Source organism: Sphaeramia orbicularis, chromosome 16 (genome assembly GCF_902148855.1).
Source record: "Sphaeramia orbicularis chromosome 16, fSphaOr1.1, whole genome shotgun sequence".
In the NCBI taxonomy this organism is placed as follows: Eukaryota; Metazoa; Chordata; class Actinopteri; order Kurtiformes; family Apogonidae; genus Sphaeramia; species Sphaeramia orbicularis.
In genome coordinates, this window is record NC_043972.1 from 31,092,169 (window position 1) to 31,113,070 (window position 20,902).

General features: G+C 37.3%; 1 protein-coding gene across 2 annotated transcripts; it reads right to left on the reverse strand.

The window, feature by feature from the left end:
• Positions 1 to 30: 30 nt before the first annotated feature.
• LOC115435916 (potassium-transporting ATPase alpha chain 1) lies at positions 31 to 20,890 on the reverse strand. Of its 2 annotated transcripts, none has more exons than XM_030158545.1 (25): positions 20,730 to 20,890; positions 13,813 to 13,907; positions 13,168 to 13,272; positions 12,970 to 13,029; positions 11,671 to 11,874; positions 11,471 to 11,584; positions 11,176 to 11,310; positions 10,799 to 10,916; positions 10,366 to 10,634; positions 10,049 to 10,127; positions 9,146 to 9,265; positions 8,952 to 9,061; positions 8,091 to 8,225; positions 7,757 to 7,949; positions 7,388 to 7,563; positions 6,658 to 6,794; positions 6,388 to 6,538; positions 6,056 to 6,224; positions 3,964 to 4,118; positions 3,636 to 3,759; positions 3,384 to 3,529; positions 2,374 to 2,507; positions 1,090 to 1,191; positions 637 to 728; positions 31 to 547 (listed from the first exon to the last, which is right to left on the reverse strand). In XM_030158545.1, exons 1-25 carry the CDS (start codon positions 20,806 to 20,808, stop codon positions 519 to 521), a joined length of 3,231 nt encoding a protein of 1,076 aa, XP_030014405.1. In that variant the 5' UTR covers positions 20,809 to 20,890; the 3' UTR covers positions 31 to 518. The 2 variants fall into 2 exon arrangements, with proteins under 2 accessions (XP_030014405.1, XP_030014406.1); XM_030158546.1 differs by lacking the exon at positions 20,730 to 20,890 and adding an exon at positions 14,007 to 14,433.
• Between the last annotated feature and the right edge of the window lie 12 nt (positions 20,891 to 20,902).

Consider the following 20,902-nt stretch of genomic DNA (forward strand, 5'->3'; position numbering starts at 1 on the left):
ATAAATTATTATTTTTTGTAAGTACAAATAGAATCACACTACCCTTTTAAACATCTTTGCCAATGTGAAGCTTCACAAAGCAAAGAACAAATTCTGCACTTAAAATACAATAATATGGATAAAACATTTTTAAGAACTGAAAAGTCAAACTTTAAAGAGACGTTGCCAAAACATAAAGAGGAAGCAATAAAAAAAGAACAGCTGTGTTTTTTAAGATTTGGGGTTATCATAAGTCTGATAATTCTTTATTTGTACAAATACAATGCAGCTTAATCCAAAGAGCTGTAACATATTAAATCTGCAAGTTAGTTTTGTTGCCTTCTGGTTTTGTGTAAAAGATTTTGGCACTTGTGAATATTTATTATGTTCATATTAAAAGACAAGTTGAGCTATAAATACATAGATCACAAAGAAATATAGACAAGCGGTAAAGAGAGTGGGGTCCTCTGGGTTTGCAGCCCTCTGGACCTGAGTGCTTCCACGTTGATTGATTGATGAAAGAAAGAACTTCTGTGGTCTCAGTAGTATAACTCCTGATCCCACCAACCTGAGAGAGAATGGTCACATGTCAATGAAAGCTCTTTGGAAGTGGAGATTTTGACTCATAAATAAGTGGGATGAAGGATATAGACTTACTTCCTGGATATCTTCTGACTCCTAACTTCCTGATCTCATCGTAGACGAAGATTAAAATACCGTACGGAACAGGAACAAACCACCACTGGACCCTGGAAAGTAAATGTAAAAATAAAAAATGTTTGCGATAAAAATAAAACTGAAGTGACACAGCAGAAGGTAAGGCAGAAAATTAATACCTGGTGGCAACAAACCAAGCACACAGGCAAAAGGGTAAGAAATAAATGATAAAAACAATGAAATAGAGCAAAAGAATGAAGAATAAAAAAGTTGTTAAATAGTGGAACAAAAACTAAAACAAGCTATCAACAGCACACACCATAAAAGTAAGAAAAACTGTAATGAATGGTAAACAAGTAGATTCAGCCTTTGGATTTAGTCGATAGAACCTGAAGGCAATTTCACCATGTTTCACCAAGTCAAGTCATGCAGCAGATCACTGTGTAATGTTACCTGATGGGCATGAAATTGAAGATATTGGGCATTCCAGGGCAGTAACACAGCAGGTTACCCAGGCAGAGCTGGAAGATGATGGCTGTCACCAAGACCCGATTCCTACACACAGATGAAAACAGAATATATCATCAAACACCCAAGTAGAAGCCAGTCAGTTTACATTCAATCCTGGCCTAATGAAAATGCAAAAGGATGTCATAATTGAAAATTCAGGTAATGAAGTGAGGTTAATCATGCTCACAGAATGATGCAAAACGATGATTTGGCACTGGAAATCATTAACTTTTTTAGCTTATTTCAGAGGAAGTAGTATGATCATCAGTATATCCAGATGAAAGTGGAATAATCCTGGGAATGTCAATGCATTAATTCTAAGTGGTGGAATGTAATAAAGTAAAAGTACTTCATTACTGCACTAAAGTCAGTTTTTTATGTATCTATATTTTACTTAAGTAAATTTATTCAGGGATACTTTTTTACTTTTACTTCACTCATACCTCACTTCATTTTAGAGCATAGAGGTACAGCTGGATTGATCTTCTGTCCCAAAGGAGCGTGACACAATTCAAAAAAACTCCTTTTGAAGTTGAATCAGAAATGCTGGTAATATTCAGATTTAGAAATGTCTGGCCTGTTGGGTTGATAACTGTGCCAGAAGATTCTGTTTGTTGTGGGTCCTCTTTATAGTTTGAGACCAGAGTTTGTTCTGCTTCTGTTTACAGTCTCAGTACTAAACTAGAGAAGCACTTGGAGAGCGCAGACCTCTGCCAAGGCAGATCAGTGCCCCCCCGCCCCCACGATCACCACCAAAATTTTGTCATTTGTTCCTTGTGCCAGTATCAGCATTTCCTGAAATTTTCATCCAAATCCCTCCATAATTTTTTGAGTTATTTTGCACACGGACAGACAGACAGACAAACAAACCAATGCTGGCAAAACCATGACCTCCTTGGCAGAGGTAATAAGATGAACAGTCATAGGCTAATGCTGGTTCTTTCTTTGTATATTTACCAAACGTCCAATTCCATCACTTTTAATCAATATTTGCTTTATTAAGTATAATGGTTGAATTTGGATCAAATACTTTTGCTTTTTAAGTACATTTTAAAATGAGTACTTTTACTTAAGTAGATTTTTCCCTGGATACTTTTACTTTTACTTAAGTAAACTTTTTACCCCTGTATCTGTGCTTTACTTAAGTAAAAAAGTGAGCATTTCATCCACCACTGGTTATTCTTGATGATAATAATGTAATAGAACAGACAGACCAGGTGGACTGACCTGAAGAAGCCCTGCTGGAACACAGACAGACGCCGAGTCTTCCTGATCAGCACATCTGAGATCTGACAGATCTCTATACTGACAAAGAACACAGTGTAGCATGTGTACTCCTGGTACAACCTCTGACTGAAGGTCTGCAGCAAAGACGGCAGAAAGATGTGACGTTACTGATTAGAATATAAATGCATTTACATTTATGCATTTGGTAGATGCTTTTTTCCAAAACGACTTACAGGGGAAGATTAACAATTAACCCTTTCATGCACAACGTCCACATTTGTGGACACATAGTTTAAGCTCACTTCCCAAGGGTTTATAAAGGCAATATTCTCTAAACCACATGGGGGCAGTCTCTACAGACCCTAAGCAATACAATGAAAAACAATATCATCTTAATTCTAGAATTTTGACTGTTCTGTTCTTATAAAGTTAACCTCCTTAGACCTAGCTATGGGTTTTCTGTCTACGTTTCTGGACAAGAGTTTCCCAGCTTTATAAAAAAAAAAAAAAAAGAAAAAAAAGCAGTCCACCGAAAGGACATATTCCATTACAAAAAAATTTAAAAGCAGCTGAAAAAACTGTTGCCTCATGATGTTTCCAATATATGCAATTATTTAATTTAAAAAAAAGCCAAAACTTGTACTTTCCTGGGTCTCAGGAGGTTAAATATCTTCTTAATAAAACCCTATTTTTTAAAAAATTCTAAATACATTTCAACTTTAGCCTACTTTTGAGTAATAAAATCAATCTACAAAAAAATCTAGATACTTTTTTTCATAATGCATGCATGAAAGGGTTAAGCTCTCTCTTTCTACTCTATTTGTAAAGCACTTTAAAACAACCATAGTGGACCAAAGTCCTGTACAGGAGAATAAATATAAACTAAAATAAAAGAATAAAATACAAGAATACATATGCCACATAAATATGGCTGCCATTTTCTAAGAGGTAAATGAGTGTCTACAGTGTCGGACCCATTAATGACCCCTGTATGTCCTGTCCATACTAACCCATTCCTGTCCATAGCTGTCCTTTAAGTCCTGAAGATGAACGTCCTCCCACTGAGAGCGCAGGCCGACACACAGGAGTGGAAACCAACCCTCCTGGGCCATGGTTGTGAAATAATCTGTAAAACCTGCGAACGACTGGATGGCTCCTACAACAAACAGAAATAGACCAAACAAACGGTTCAACGTGGTCCTGCATAATAAGTTGAGTTGACTGATTGTGTGCAGTGTTGTTTGCAGAGGGCATAGTCTCACCAATCTGGAAGTACGAGTACACAGCCAGCGCTTCATTTACCAGCCGATCACGACGAGGGTTCCTGGGTTTCAGGTGCATAATGTCACTCTCTGCTTTCTCATAAGCCAGAGATACAGAAGGGAACTACAGGATAGATAGAGTAAATAAACACATGGTTGTTCTGCCCACAGCAGTGATGATGGTGTTTAATGATGCAGTCATTACACAAGCAAATGGGAGACACTTTTGAAATAAAAAGTTAGTTTAACGGTGATAGTTAGATGTGCAATAATCGTAAAAAAGCTGCTTAGTTCATCATAAACTGACACTAATAGCATATTGACTTACAATGTCTGTGGCCAGCTCAATGAAGAGGATGGTGATACAGCCCAGAGGAAGAGGCACGCTGACGGTGATGTAGATCAGATACGGAGTGAGCTCAGGAATGTTCTTGGTGAGTGTGTAGGCAATGGACTTCTTCAGGTTATCAAAGATAAGACGACCTACAGACACAGTTTTATTTTGTTTATGCAGTCTTAGGGTGAAATCCACTGTCATGACATTTCCTCTTACACAACTACGTCCTGGTTGGTAAAAAATACTGTCTACCTTCACGGTTACTATAGTTACCAGCTTTAACTAGCAGTCAAAAAGGTCATTTTCATAAACAATTTTAACAGAAAAATTGGAATAAAGCCACAAAATGCAACATAAACATATTACAAGTAATAATCATCGTAGTATTTATTTGCCATAGTGATAATGTGGTTAAATTTTTTTCTGATTTGCACTGTTTTTGGCTTTTAATAAAAAGTTATTTTGTTAATTTTATTAGATATCATGTCACCTTTCATAGGTTTTGCATAAAGCTGACAAAAGATATCAAATCTTTGAAGTAAATATGATACTAAACCTGGTTATACACTTGCAATTAAACCATAAAAACATAAAAAATAGTAACTCATGCGTAAATACCATTCGACACTTTAACAGGTGTGTCAAAGTCGTTTTAGTTCAGGGGCCACAAACAACCCAATATGATCTCAAGTGGGCCAGACCAGTAAAATTATAGTAAAATAGCCTATAAATAATGACAACTCAAAATGTCTCACTTTGTTTTAGTGTGAAAAAAATTAAATCACATTATAAAAATGTGAATAACCTCAACAACCATGTACAACATGAAATTTCTTATAAAAAATGAAAGTGTAATTCCATCAATATTACGTCTCAGGTTATCCCTAACATGACTTACAGATCACAGTGGGACTACAAATGCATGAAGCATTTAGGAACAGGCATAATATTGTTAAAATTGCACTTATTTTTCTTAAGACATTTAAGGTAGTTCATATTTGCTCAGGTTATTCACATTTTATTGTGAAAGGATAGTTACCTCCACCAAGGAGGTTATGTTTTTGCCAGGGTTTGTTTGTTTGTCTGTTTGTTTGTTTGTTTGTTTGTTTGTTTGTTTGTCTGTCCGTTAGTGTGCAACATAACTCAAAAAGTTATGGACAGATTTGGATAAAATTTTCAGGGTTTGTTGGAAATGGGATAAGGAAGAAATGATTAAATTTTGGTGGTGATCAGGGGTGGGGGGGGCCCACGGGGGGGGGCACTGATCAGCCTTGGCGGAGGTCTGCGCTCTCCGAGTGCTTCTAGTTTGTAAATATAAATATTTCCATATTGTCAAAAAAACAATTTAACAGGCAGCTACTGGTATTCAGCAAACCAAAGGTGCTCATGGAGAGGGCATGAACAACTGGAAAAAGACAAAAATTCATGCTTTTTGTTGAACACCCTGAAGAAGGTACATGCTGACACTGTGTGTTTTTTTACTCCAGCCCTTATGAACTGGTCTACAGGCCCTCATGGAATAAAGTTTTTTTTTTTTTAATTTTCAAAATTTTCTAACCAGGTAAGTGCCTGGATTTTTGTCTTTTTCCAAATTTCCATATCGTAATTTGACTTTTTTCATATTAAACCAAGAAGAAAATTTGGAGTTGCCATTATTTATAGGTTATTATGATATTATTTTAATGGGGATCCCATTGGGCTGTATGTGGCCCCTGAACTAAAACAAGTTCAACACCCTTGACTGTTAATATCTTCAGTGTAATTTTTGCACTTTGCAAATTCATCCCACAGGCCAGATTGGATTCTTTGGCGGGCCAGTTTTGGCCTGTGAGCCGTATGTTTGACACCCCTGCACTATACTATATATAGGGCAGAGAAACGTTTTAAGTTTGTCACATCCTGTCAGCCTGCCATAAAACTGAGGCCTTTTCCTTTTCATGTGTGTAAAGTAAACAAAACAAAAAGGAAGGGCTGCTTCTGTAGTTTTAAAATATTATAAAATACATCTAAACTGAAATATTTAAACCTACGACCACTTTGAGAAGCTACATATACTGGATAATGTTCTCTTTTCGAGGCTCACCCTGCTCCACTCCAGTGACAATAGAAGCAAAGTTATCGTCCAGCAGGATCATGTCGGCCGCATTCTTCGCAGCATCTGAGCCAGCGATTCCCATGGCAACACCAATGTCAGCCTTCTTCAGAGCAGGGGAGTCGTTCACACCATCACCTGTTACAGCAACGATGGAGCCCTAGGGGAATGACACACTTCTTAAAGCTCTTTTAAAACCTGAAAATGGAGTTTGATCAAACACACTAGATCTGAAGCTGACAAGGCTCAGAAAAGGAAAGTACTTCTTGTTCCCTCTCAAAAAAAAAACAGTCACTAAAGGGTGTGGGAGGATGTGTATTTACCAGACGTTGACAACTCTCCACTATGATCAGTTTCTGCTGTGGAGAAGTTCTTGCAAACACCATTTCAGGATGGTTTCTAAGCGCGTCATCCAACTCGTCAGCGGTCATTTCTTTCAGTTGACCGCCACTGATCACACAAGCACGGGCGTCTCTGCAAACACCGGACAGTGGTGGACACACAAATATATCAGCAAATGGTGAAGACACAGGTGTAGACACATGCAGAGACAACAGGTGTATGTCTCATGGTTGTGATGAGTGATGGGATACTTTTTGTTGACTTGCTCCACAGGTATGCGTTTTCTTTGTGCGATATCTTCCACTGTTTCGCTGCCCTCTGAGATGATGCCAACGTTGGCTGCAATAGCTCGTGCTGTGATTGGATGGTCTCCTGTTACCATGACAACCTAGGAATACAAAATATATTCAGTATTGCAGGGGTGTCAAACTCATTGTAGTTCAGGGGACCGGTAAAATAATAGCATAATAACCTATAAATAATAGGGAAAAAATGTTGTCTTTGTTTTAGCAGGAAAATTTTCAAATGATGAAAATGTGAATAAACTGAACAACAAAGTACAACAGGAAATTTCTTGTAAAAAAAAAACAACAAAAAAACAAAACAAAAGTGCAATTCCATCAGTAGGATGTCTCAGGTTATCATTAACGCAACTTACAGATCACAGTGGATCTACAAATGCACAAAGCATTTAGTAACAGGGATAATGTTAAAATTGCACTTATTTTTCTTAAGACATTTAAAGTTATTCATATTTGTTCAGGTTATTCACATTTTATTGTGAAATGATAGTTCGTAAATATAAGTATTTCCATATTGTAGTTTAACTTTTTTCACATTAAACCAAGAAAAAATATGGAGCAGTCATTACTTTATTATTTTACTTGAGGTCACATTGGGTGGTATGTGGTCCCTGAACTAACAAACGAAAAGACATATGTTTATCAGATACCAAAAACTGATTTTTGTTTGTGGACGCACCCTGATACCAGCAGTTCGACACTTCATCACAGCGTCTGGTACGGTGGCTCTTGGAGGATCAATCATTGAGATAAGACCAGCAAAGCACAGACCTGATGTGGTGAAATTCATCTCATCTGGGTCAAAAAGGTAGCCTCGGGGAAACTCTTTCTCATTCAAATAAATATGACAGAAACCTGATGGAAGAAGAGCAGCAGATAAATAGTAATGAATAATTTCAAATATTATGCAACACAACACCATGTGTATGTGTCCTAGACAAGAGCAGATAGTCGAGGAAGCTGATCACAACTTAAATGGATGGCTGAGTCATTTTTATATTGTAATGTAACATAAGAGTCAAGGCTACAAGCGTAGAAATCCTCTAACCTAGGACTCTTTCTCCCAGTCCTCCCAGGTCCATGTAAGCGGTCTGAAAAGCCTCTTTCCACTGTTCATCAAGTGGCAGCTCCTGGCCTTTAATTAAAATGGTGGAACAGCGCTCTAAGATTCGCTCAGGTGCTCCCTTCATCACCAACAGGTAGCGCAGGTCCAGAGGATCCTCCAGTTCATGGACCGACAGCTGAAGACAGAGGCCACAGTGTCACAACAGCATCACAAAGTGACTCCACATGTTAATGTAAAAACAAAAGTCATCATGTCTTTGTTTACAGTAAAGCAGCTGATAATGTACTCTCATTTACACCAACCACCCTGCTCTCACCTGAAACTTATTGGTGGAGTTAAAAGGCACTTCCACCACTTTCTTGAAGCGGTTTCGATAGTCCATAATGTTCCCAACAGTGAGCTCAGTGAACTTCAGCAGAGCTGTTTCTGATGCGTCACCAACCACAATCCTCTGTGTGAAATCACATGAAGACATTCAGTACAGATACAAGTCAAATCACATTTAGAGCAAAGCATTCTTTATCATCCAACATATCATTTGGTAACATCTATTCCCACACACTGGATCATGACCCAAGAAGAGATTTTATATAGGTTAGTAAATAAATGTGCATTTTAAATTTTTACTTTTCTATTACAATTGTGTTTTCTGTATGCTACACAGTGTACCGCTGTGAGGAGAGCCCACATTTTCATTGTGCCTTATTGCACAATGACATTCTATTCTATTCTATTCTATTCTATTCTATTCTATTCTATTCTATTCTATTCTATGCATGTTTCATATTATTACTAATAAAAATTACAATCATCATGATTCTACTTGAATGAATCTTGTATTAACATCCAGCAGACACTCAGTTTTTTTGAAGTGAAGTGAAGAAATAATAATGAAACTACCTTTTTACCTTTATCTAAATCTAGCTCTATAAGGCTGAATGTGTTACCTATTCAGGATAATATAAAGAGATGAGGAGATGTATTTTTCTCTCAGTTTACAGATAAAGCCTTGTAAACTGAATTATGATGGTCTGCTTAAAAAGAACAATGTTGGGAACATGTTTTAGATTCTGTGCATTGATCTAGTGGACAATGAGGCAGAGTGATGGGGAAACATTTTGCTTCATTGCCTCAAAAATGTTGACATTGAGATTATGGTGTAGTATCGAAAATGTACCTTTGGAATTGGAATTCCCTCTTGATCAGGTTTGAATGTAGCTCTGTTACACAGAGAAGCCACTCTGGCCAAGGAGCGCCATGTTTCTGAAGACTGATCAAAACTCTGGCCTGAAGTCAGAGGGTAGAACAGCGTCACTCCACTGTGGATTGGTACGATCCTGTGTTAAACCTTTAGATGACTCATCGGTTTACCTGACTGATCCTCAGTGGTGTCAGCAGCGTGGATCTGGTTGTCAAACCAGAGGTGGGCTACAGTCATCCTGTTCTGGGTCAGTGTGCCAGTCTTATCAGAACAAATCACGGAGGTGGAGCCTGAAAACACACAGTTTAGCAGTTATACACTGAATAACCACAGCAACAAGGAGCTTCAACTCTTATTCCATATTATGGAAAACTGTCAGGTTAAAAACTGCAAAAATCAATCCAAACATGATGCATCATAATAATTGCATTGCACTTGATAATAAAATAGTCAAATGAGATCATAACCCACCCCCCGGATCACACAGCTAATGAGCTGGTTAAAAATGCATGAATGTCAGAAAAGTTCATGGTAAAAGTAGAGAAGCGCTCCCTGAATAAAACATGTATTTAAATTGTATAAGTAAAAGAACTGGGACACATTGGATTTAGGTGTTTCACTGCTACCAGGGAGCTGAGATACAATGTGATAATTACAAATACACTAACATATTGTTATTTTTTTAGTGCTAAAAATATGATTGCAATAAATGTTTTTATTCCTCTTTAGGGTTGATGCTGTTTATACTGTCATCAACACCTCACAATGTGTCAGAAATGACTCAACACTGTTTCTTTTTTTAATATATATAAAATCATAGTGGTTTTAAATGTTCTGCCTCTAGATCTCTGAAATATTTGTCACATTGTGGTCATAAATAACAATTTAAAACCAAAAGTTGGTTTCGTCAAGCCTCAGTCAAGAAGAAAAAACAGGCTTTAAATTAAAAAATGAAGGTGTGATTTGACCCATTGTTTTGCCCATATAGTGTACTTCAACTCACCACTTAGGATCAGTAGGACATTATCGTACTATTATCATTATTATTATACTTAAACATGTGTCATACTAACCGAGAGTTTCCACAGCTTCCAGGTTCTTTACAACACAGTTCTTCCTGGCTAATCGTTTAGCCGTCAGAGACAGACAGACCTGTTCACATAGACACAGAGAAACACCTGTCAATTTGTTTAACCTACAGAACAATGACATTATATTAGATGTTTTCTAACAAACCAAGTATAGGGTGTTATAAAATGTAGTACTACAATACATAATCCACTTGATTATCCATATATTGTAATATATAAATCATCAAATATAGAATATCATTATGAAAATCAGACATAATAAAGACATGTATGGTTCCCATGTAGTTTCATTTACTCACAGTAACAGTGGCGAGCAGTCCCTCTGGCACATAAGCCACTACAATAGCCATGAAGAAGATCATGGCTTCCAGGAAAGCGTATCCAATGAACATGGCCACAACGAAGAAAGTAAACCCAAAAAAGATGGCCAAACCAGCGATGATGTCCACAAAATGTTCGATTTCTATAGCAATGGGTGTTTTCTCATTACCGACACCACTTGCCAAGCTGGCAATTCGACCAATGATGGTACGGTCACCGGTGTTGATAATGATACCAGTGGCCACACCTGCAGAGGAGAGGACAGTTTAGCAAAGTGTTTTCTCTGCTAATGATGGGGCATCTAAGGAGAAAATTAAGCTGATTGTACTTGTGCAAAATATTACAAGGTTGTGCATAAAAATATAATAAGTTCTCAAAACAGATTCAATATGTGTTGTGTGTTTGCTGCACCTTCCAAACAGGTGGTAGAGAAGAAAGCAATATTTCTGGTCTCCAGTGGACTTTCATGAGTATATTCTGGACTCCTGGTCTGCGGTTCAGACTCCCCTGTCAAGGATGAGTTATCCACCTGGAACATACAAAACATCATAATAAGATGGTGAAGTTTCCACAAAATTAGAAGGAACTATTTGACACCATTCGTCTAACAGACATGACACAATTAAAGACATGTTCTTCCATTAAGTCATTAGACTGCCAGGTCTACTGAAGATGTTGCAGTAATACAGGCAACAACTGAGCCCCATCTTGGATGAAACTAGGTTTAATTTTTCTTATGAAGCAGCTGTTCTTTCTATATTCATATGTCCAGGATGTGGGTGCTCTACCTTGCAACCCTGAGAAGTGATGACGCGAATATCAGCAGGCACTCGATCTCCTCCTTTAATCTCCACTAAATCTCCCACCACTAACTGGTTGGCATTGATCTGGTTCTTCTGTCCATCACGGATTACGACGGCTTGCTGTTTTTGTAGATTGAGAGTAAAGTGAGTGTTTGAGGGAAAAGAAAGGCAAGAAAGGATGTGAGTGATGAACATGAGTTTTCAGAGAAATGACCCTATAAAACATGAGAAGGTGAGTCTTTTGGAGATGTATTTATTCTTGTTGATCAAGTGAACATACCTGTGGCACTAGATTTTTGAAGCTGGCAATGATGTTAGTACTCTTGAACTCTTGGTAGTAACCAAAGCAACCAGTAACCACGACAACAGCAATGAGGGTGATGGCAAGGTACAGCTGAGTGACAAAACGAAAAGATAAATATTGGAGGATTTTAGGATGAAAATACAAAAATGAAATATATGTGAAGGTAAATAGCTCACATCGTCAAAACAGGTGAGATTTCCTCTTCCAAGTTCAATTCCAAAAGCAATGAAGCAGATGACAGCAGCGACCCACATCAAGCACTGCAGCCCTCCAGCCAGCTGACGGGCAAACTTGACATACTCTGGTGTTCCTTTGGGGGGCTTCAGTTCATTAGGACCATCTCTCTCCAAAACCTGAGTGGCAAAGGTGGTGGTCAAACCCTGTGGGAAGAGGCAAAAGAAAGAAATGAAAACCTGTAAAACTAAGGAAAAGAAAGAAAGAAAGAAAGAAAGAAAGAAAGAAAGAAAGAAAGAAAGAAAGAAAGAAAGAAAGAAAGAAAGAAAGAAAGAAAGAAAGAAAGAATGAACTCCAACTGGTCAAGGCAGACGGCCATCCTCCAGTAGTCTGGGTCTGCTCCAGGTTCTGCTGTTAAAGGGAAGTTTTTCCTCATCACTGTTACCAGTCACAAGTGTTTGCTCCTGGAGGATTCTGTTGGGTTTCTGTAAATTGGCTTAGAGTCTGGTTTCAACCAACTCTATATGTAAAGCGTCATGAGATAACTTTTGTTATGATTTGGCGCTATATAAATAAAATTTGATTTGATTTGATTTGATACACCAACAAAGGCAAAAATACCTGAAGCAAATTATAACCAGAATAACAAACAAAAGAAGAAATTTATACTGTTATTCAGAGGAAATACATGTGTAATCTACATCCAAAAAGCAGTAATGAAGTAAATGCTTATCTAATCCCATCCCTTTTCTCATGTGCTACAATATTTCAGAGTCCTGACACTGAGCCAGTCGACCACTAATGTAGTCAGTTAGAGCTCCACCAAACCAAGAGGAAACAACAATAATATTATTATTAGTTTTTCCCCTCAAACCCAAAGACTAAACGGAAGAAACCTACTGTTATTCAAGCATTTTGGTCCTAATATCTTATAAAAATCTTCTCTTTATAGCTCTGTGTAAACTGAATTATATTTGGACATTGTTTTAACCCCACATTCATCCTGTTCCATAATTCACCCCGTGGATAGAAACACAAAAGATTTTCCCCATTGTGCACATTATATTTACCTTTTAATTTATGATTTTCTTCCCTATTAATTAATACTTTTTTCAATATTCTTCGACACAAATGGCTATATGTTTTAGAAATTATATAAAATGAGAAGTTAACATATGTGAAAGCCTTAGTGCCTTATATTCATCATAGTTTAAATAATGTTTGAGTTTTCCTTCACATGTTTCCGCCAACCTTCAAAGAAAGAAAGAAAGAAAGAAAGAAAGAAAGAAAGGATTATTTACCTTAGTAACACTGGTTGTGTACCTCATTTCCAACTCTTCAATTGTAATTTCATGATCATCCTGCAGGAGGCGACAGAGAACACCAGTGGTTGACAGTTGGAACAGGGTGTGTTAAGGTCACTTTGCTCAAACCACACATGGCTGTTTGCACATTCACATAAAAGACTGTATCACAGCATGATTAATGTGTTGGCTTACAATGTCCATTTCCTTCTTCATGCCCTCCAGTTTCTCCTTTTTCTTCATTTTTTTCTTCTTTTTCTTATCCATATCCCCATCCATCTCGAACATGTCGTAAGTGTCCTGACGCAGGGAGATGTTCATATGTAAGTATATTTGATTAGTTTGACGATAATACACATTTTAAGAAGAAATAGAAAGAAGAGGAAAAAATATGGACACAATAAAATGTTACATTTTTCACTTTTCATACACATGTAGACCACATATCATCTGGCCTCAGTACTTTTACACCTCATTTATTAGAAAATATATCAACTTTAATATGAGTAAACTCTTATAATTCACTGACTGGAGTAGATTATGCTCATGTTTGCCTTCACAGAAAAGAACAAAGAGCTTAACAAAAAAGTTGTGGTACTATAACACATTTAAGAGCCAGGTTTGAAGTGACAGTACATAGATAAATTGAAATATATTGCAAGGTTGGACTGGGATTATACCCAACTACTAAACACTGTTCATTTATCAACAGTATATCTTCTTATTGTATAATTAAAGTGACCAGATGGAATGATTTATTAACACTGAATGAATGACCTTCTGTGCTTACACCCATATATTACCCAAACTGCCCATCAGCTAATATGCCAAGTCTCCTACCTTTTTACTCATGGTTGCAGGAGTAATAGGGGACTGCTCTCCTAAATCAATGGAGGTCCAGACCACTCGATCCTTCTTCGCCCCCGAAATTTTGCCTGTCAGTGAGGTTCAGTCCCAAACACACACTCAAGTCTTTCACTCACACACACAATGGTTAGAAACAGGAAAAATTTTACAGAAAAAGCTTTTTATACCTGAAACTCCCCCTAATTTGAATGCACCTGCGCACCACCAGTTTTGGACAGATGCATTTGTTTAAACACACACATAAATATGGTGCCGTGCGTAAAATGGCACCTCAAGTGGCAACAATGTCACCCCTAGGCAGGTCATTTACACTGCACATACATGCATGTGAACGCACTCCTGTATCGCTTATCTGCCCTACGCACGTTTCTGTTCCAGATAAACTGATTGGAGTAAAGAGCAGAGGAAGGTTATACCAGACCAATGTCACTCCTGCTCATGCTTGATATTGCCCTGCAGCAGTGTACACCAAATGCTCTGGTGCAATTATAATTGAGTTACTCCACATGAGAATTATTGCCATGCTTTGTTGTGCATTACAATGAACTGGTGGCTTTACCAGTCCAAAATAAAACAGCAATCCCAGCAACTGGAGTTTTTAAATACTACTACTACTACTACTACTACTACTACTACTACTACTACTACTACTACTGATAATAATAATAATCATCATCATCATAATCATTATCATAATAATAATGGATTAGATTTCTATAGTGCTTTTCAAGGTACCCAAAGTCCTTTACATTACTGATCCATTATTCATTCGCTCTCACATTCACACTCTGGTGGTGGTAAACTACATCTGTAGCTGATGGAAGCATGGCTGCCATTCCGTGCTAAACGGCCCTCCAACCATTACCGAACGTTCACACGCATTCATATACCAGTGTGGGTAACACTGGAGGAAAGGTGGGTGAAGTGTCTTGCCCAAGGACACAACGGCACATGACTAGGACAGAGTGGGATTCAAACCACCAACCCTTCGGGTCTGGGGTGCCGCTAACAACTGTGGGCCCCATGAAAGGTTAACGTTGTGGGCCCTTCATAAAATAAAAATATCTGTAAATTTGTTGTGTGTGTGTGTGTGTGTGTGTGTGTGTGTGTGTGTGTGTGGGGGGGTGCTTAGTGGGAAAAAAACAGGAGAAAAAATTTGTGGGGAAAAAAATAGGAAAAAACTTCTGTGGGTAAAAAAAAAACAGGAAAAAAATATAGGAAGTGAAAAAAACAGGAAAAAAAAATTTAGGGGGGGGGGGGGACAGGAAAAAATTTTGTGGGGAAAAAAACCCAGGAAAAAAATTTAGTGTCAAAAAAAAAAACCTAGTAAAAAAATTTTGTCGGTTTTAAACTGTCCTAAATACCTCACCTATCACTAACTGATGCCTTTGGGATTATTTAGAACTGTCTTCTTCCCTGGAGTCTCTGTGCTTTATTGCCTCACAGGTTTTACCTGGATCATCTCTGGACCTGCTGCTGTGGTCCTGCCTCTCTCCTGCCTTCATCCTCATCACTCACTTATCCATATATGGGGTGTGTTCCATAAATGCTGTAACTGGCATGAAACCAAAAGTGAACCTTAACTTTGGATGTCCAAATCCCGGCTTCTGTGCCTCTCTTTTACTCCAAAGCTAACACGAAATTTTCACAACTTCTAACATATATCTGCGGGGCCCCATGAAATTGTCATGTCCCCCCCCCCCCCTTACGGCACCCCAGCTTCTTTTTTTTCTTTTCTTTCTTTTTTTTTTTTTATGGGCTCAGCTGGCTGACAGGCAGCTGTCTGTACCGATAAGGCAGCAGCCGACACCAACTGTACTTCTGTGAAGCTGACGTGTCAGCACCCGGCACCCCAGCTTCGAGTATTGGATGACACGCTCTACCTCCTAAGCCACAGCCTTATAATTTTTGAGTTGTCTGGGAGAGAAATTCCCTGTTACACATGCCTAATCCACTACATAACACTGGCCCAGATGGTTAGTGATGCCCTGCAGCATCACAACACCACATAAAAGAAAGGACACCATTATAAAACAGCCTAAAGCTAGAGTTAATCTGCTGTCACGTCTGATGGCTGCCCCACCTCATCAGCAGGGCTATGGCAGGATGGTTCACCCACAGAGTTTAATGGTGTCAGCACATCCACACGCACTGCGTTAGCTTTTCCTCCTGTTGGAGGCAAAGAGCAAAAGTGGCTGATGACCACACACTCCTCTGGTCTTCACCCTCATCAGAAACTCCTATCATCATGTTTATTAATACACTCCTCCTCTCTGCAGGTGTCTGCTCCTCATTTGTCATGTCATCTCATGCTGTGCTGCCCAGAAAGTGTTTTTATTTTTATTTTTTTTTAACCACATCTTCCCAGAAACTCATGTGTTTTCACCTAGGATTTTAATGAGATGAGTCTTTACATAGTATTTACACAGCAGTAGCATCTTTCCAAACCACCAAATAAGACAACTTGAACAGAATACATATCTCCAGGTTTGTATGTATACAATTAAATGCACATGATAGAGGAGAAATGTATCGAACACTATTTTTCAGTATTGCAAGGACACCTCAACTCTGCACTGGATAAGGATTAGACTGTATATGAAAATGAGAAACAGGGAGTCAACTGACAAAACCAGGATTTCTGCAAATAATAGCTATAACTTACCAGTTTTCATTCCCATGTAGTCCTAATTATTTGTTTAGTAATAGTAAAGCAGTGTTTAATTAAATTGAAAACATTACACTTGAAACATTACAAGCAAAGTGTTAACAACAAACTTCAGTGACCTTTTTGGAAGTAATTATTAGACCATCTGTAATTTTCAATAGAACCTTTTGATACTCACTTCTTGCAGTATTAATTGTTTCTTGATTGTTTTTCAAACTCAGAATTTCTTAGATTATATGTTGCTTGTTAATGAGACTTTTTCCAAATGTAACCTATTCTCTTTCCTTCTTAAATTTGTAGAGCAAATGTTTCAAATGTTATTTATGAGATTTTGACTCACATTTTCACCAAGACAATCCTGATGGCTTTACAACTGATGCACTCACTTTGTCACTGGGGTCTAATAATTATTTCCAAAGCCGTATATTAATGAGAAATCAAAACAACAACTTTTCATTGACTTTCAGGTCTAACTGTGTTGTGCCAGGCTACTGAAGGAGTCATATTGTATTCATTTTGCCTCTGTAGGTTAAAAAAGAAAGCAGGTAATACAATTACAGCAGAAAAGACACATAAGTCTAAGAATAATTTCTTTTATAAACCTACTGTTAAAGTGACATAGAAAAACTCAAATAACTCAACAGCATAGGAACATAATAATATGTTGAATTTAATTTCCTCCTGTCCTGCTTAGAGAGGTAGGAAGTAAAAATGGAGCGAAGGTCACTCTGTCCCTTAACTGTTACTGGCAAGAACACAGTGCATGCTGGGTAAATAAGGACTTGCTTACATAAGTCGTGCTTAAGAAAGTCAATATTTTACTGTTATTTATACTGCAATTATACTGTAATCGCAGTAAAGTTATCAGACTGATTTTGAGCAGGGAGAGAAGAGAGAAGAAAAGAGAAAAAAAGAGATGATAATTTCAGAGTGAGAGACCTGAGGGGATAGAAGGATGAAGATGCACACAAAAAAATACAGAATTCCGATCAGATTCTCTCATAAGGGGATGCTACCAGTATTCTTGAGTCTGGAGGTCATCTGCCCCAAGGTCCCCCAAAAGAAGTGTCAAATTTCATCACAGGATTTGCACAATTAAACTGTAACATGAAGCTGTTGAGTCATACATTAGATTTTCATTTCTTACCCGTCTCTTACAGGGATGAAAATATAATTGTATATAATTGCCTACTTATTATAGGGATTGCTTATTTTTCTGACATGATGCAGGTTGTTAAACATAAGTGATCAAGTTAAAGAAAACAGATGTCCTGTGGATAAAATTGATGTATTTTGCAGCAAAATTCAAAAGACCTCTCCAGAAAGTCACTACTATAAATGGAATAATAGATTTATGCTTAGGCTTTATCCTATACTATCATTAAACATATAAAGAGACAAGGGGACTGCTTTCAGCTCAAATACTTTGTCTTAAAACATAGAAAAACAAAACAAAACAAAAATCAAGAGAACAGATCAGTATTATTTGCTTTATCATGTCATTGTTTTTTTTTTTCTTTCTTTTTGGCTTGCACTTCCACACTAAAGGCTGTAAAAATGCAACCCTTTACATACAGTACTGAGTAAGAGTCACAACTTCTAGGCTTGTTGTTTTCACAGGGCTGAAATTAGCACACAAATGTACTTCTCATTCTCTTTTCTTCAGATACAACAAGAAAACACAATAACTATGTGCACATCCTTAAAAGACACACAAACAACTGAAGTAAATTGGTTCTAAAGGTTAAAGTCACTATTTCGTGTGACCCCTCGAACCCATGACAAGAAGCAGCACAAACAGTTAGAAACACCTGACGTGTTGATACAAACCTGGTATGAAACAACAGAAAATGTATGCAATAAATAACATATTGTTTAACCAAAAGATTTAAAGACAAGTCAAGTGCAAAGGGAGGTCACACTATTTTTCATTTATGGAAGCTGCTTTTCTCCCCTGAAACTTTTGTTATAAACCAAAAAAGACCCAAACATCCACCAGTGACCAAAAGCATCTACTGATCTAAAATGTTTAATGCCTTTGATCCACTAATCCTATCAATGCATGTAAATAATTGGTGCAAAATGCAGTTTGTCATCTTTTTATGGTCATTAGATATGATCCATTTGGATGTTCAGAGGCTCCGTAGTGAACTTGGAAACACCATCATCTTCTACAACATTGATTCACCAGTAAAACCCATGGAGTTGGATCAGTGACAGTGGATGGACACACTTGGTTAATGTTCAGTTAATAATAGATTTTACTGAAAAAGTCATTTTTTCTTCAGTTTTCTCTGTTTCTGATATAATCACCCTCAACTTTAATCTGAGCTTTTATGAACATCTATATGGTTAGTAAATTAAATATGGGAAGATTTTCACTGAAAAAAATGAAAAATAAAGAGGATAGCATTATAATAAACAGTGATAAATCACTTAAGAAAGATTAAATAGAGAGAAAAAATCATTTGGGGACTGCCACTGCCACTGACTATAGAGTAAGTGCAATCATACAAATATCTTGGGACGATAATTGATGAAAAACTGAGTTTTAATGAAAACTGCAGATCTGTGTGTAAAAAGGGCCATCAGCGCCTCCACTGCCTTAGAAAACCTTCACACTTCCACACTGACTGAACCATTTTAACTTAGTTTTATCGTTCCTTTATTGAGTCTTTTTTATCTTTTTGTCTGGTGGCGTGGTTCAGTCAGACCTCAGTTGCAGAGAGAAACTCATTGAATGAAATAGTGAGATGGTCCAGTCGCCTGATTGGTGAGTCCCAGTCTTGTCCCGCCTCCCTGTACACTAAACAGGTACAGAGGATGGCTTCATCAGTTCTTAACAATGACTCCCATCCTTTACGAGGTGAATTTCAACTCCTTTCCTCTGGACGGAGGTTCTTAGTCCCAAGGTGCAGGACACAGTGTTATAAAAATAGCTTTGTTCCTGTCGCCGTCACTGAGCTCAATAAGAAATGGTGATATTGCACTTTACTAACTTATTTAGTTATTTATTCCATTTCTTTGCTCTATTTATTATTATTGTGACTTCAAATTATTTAATTTTATGTTCTTATCCTGGTTTTTATCCCGGGTTGTTTTTATCCTTTCTGGTTTTTATTGTGTTTTATTGCATCTTGTTTTTATTTATTTGATCTTATTTATTTTATTCTTTTATTTATCCATGCTGCTATACCGATGAATGGTGGAACGCTGAGCACTTTTTGTCCTGTCTGTAAGCGTGATCAAGTGCCTGTCTTGCATGTTCAATGTATGTGTTGTTGTAATGCCAAGGCAATCACCTAGACTGCAAAACAAATCTCCCTACAGGTATAAATAAAGTAACCTTGACCTTGACCTTGGCCACAAAAGTAGCACTGAGTTTTTATGGGTTAATGCTGTACATACTTCCCATATAGGCATCTATATATATCTATATGTATCTTAACCCTTTGATGCATGAATTATGAGAACCTTTGTCAAGATTTTTTTTCCTGAGTGTTTTTATTCCTCTTTAGGCATGAAAAAAACAATGTGATTGAATTTTTTTTTTTAAATGAACCTATTTTTTATGGAGTTACAAAAATATCCATTCAGCTGGACACCATGCGTTTAATTTTTGAGGCAGAGAAAAATGTATTTAAAACACAATAACAGAAAGTGATATACTGTATAAAAACTATGAAATAAAAACATTTTTAATGCAGCTAATCTGATGTTTTCTCACATTTTAGCAAACTCAAATATTAGCTATTACTCACTTCATGGAGATAATATGCAAAAAAAAAAAAAAGTATATGAAAACTGTTAATTACAGTCTAATAACCACTAGCAACTGATTTACAAACGTTGCAGATCAGGTTTATCAACAACAGCAAAGCTACTGTAATTGCATGAATTGCAATGTATGAGATGGTGCATAAGCGTCCACTGTGTTGGCTGATATGGAACTAAAACAACAAAACCCATGAATATACAAGAGAACAGCTGGAGAATAGCTGTCCACTGTACTGACCACTATGTATAATACAGAGACTGAGAAATGTGTGTGGTTATTATATTACTTTAATAAGGCAGAAACCCTAATGTTGTCTTACGACTTTTGCAAAGTACTGTATATAAATCTGATTTTATACATAGCTTCATTATATTTGCATTAATGACAGACAGGAAAATAAGACAGGCCCTAATGATGGACCAGGGCTGTGTTTGTCTGCATTACCTTCAGCTGACGCTAGGTGTCCTTTGTTAACTGCTAAGTGAGAGACTCGTCTGCTAACTGTAACTGAGATGAGAAACATGGTTAAAATATTATGTAACTACCTAACGCAAACTAAAATTTGTAAACAATGTGGTTTCATTTGTTGTCTTACTTTTAGAGTGAATAAACGCTTC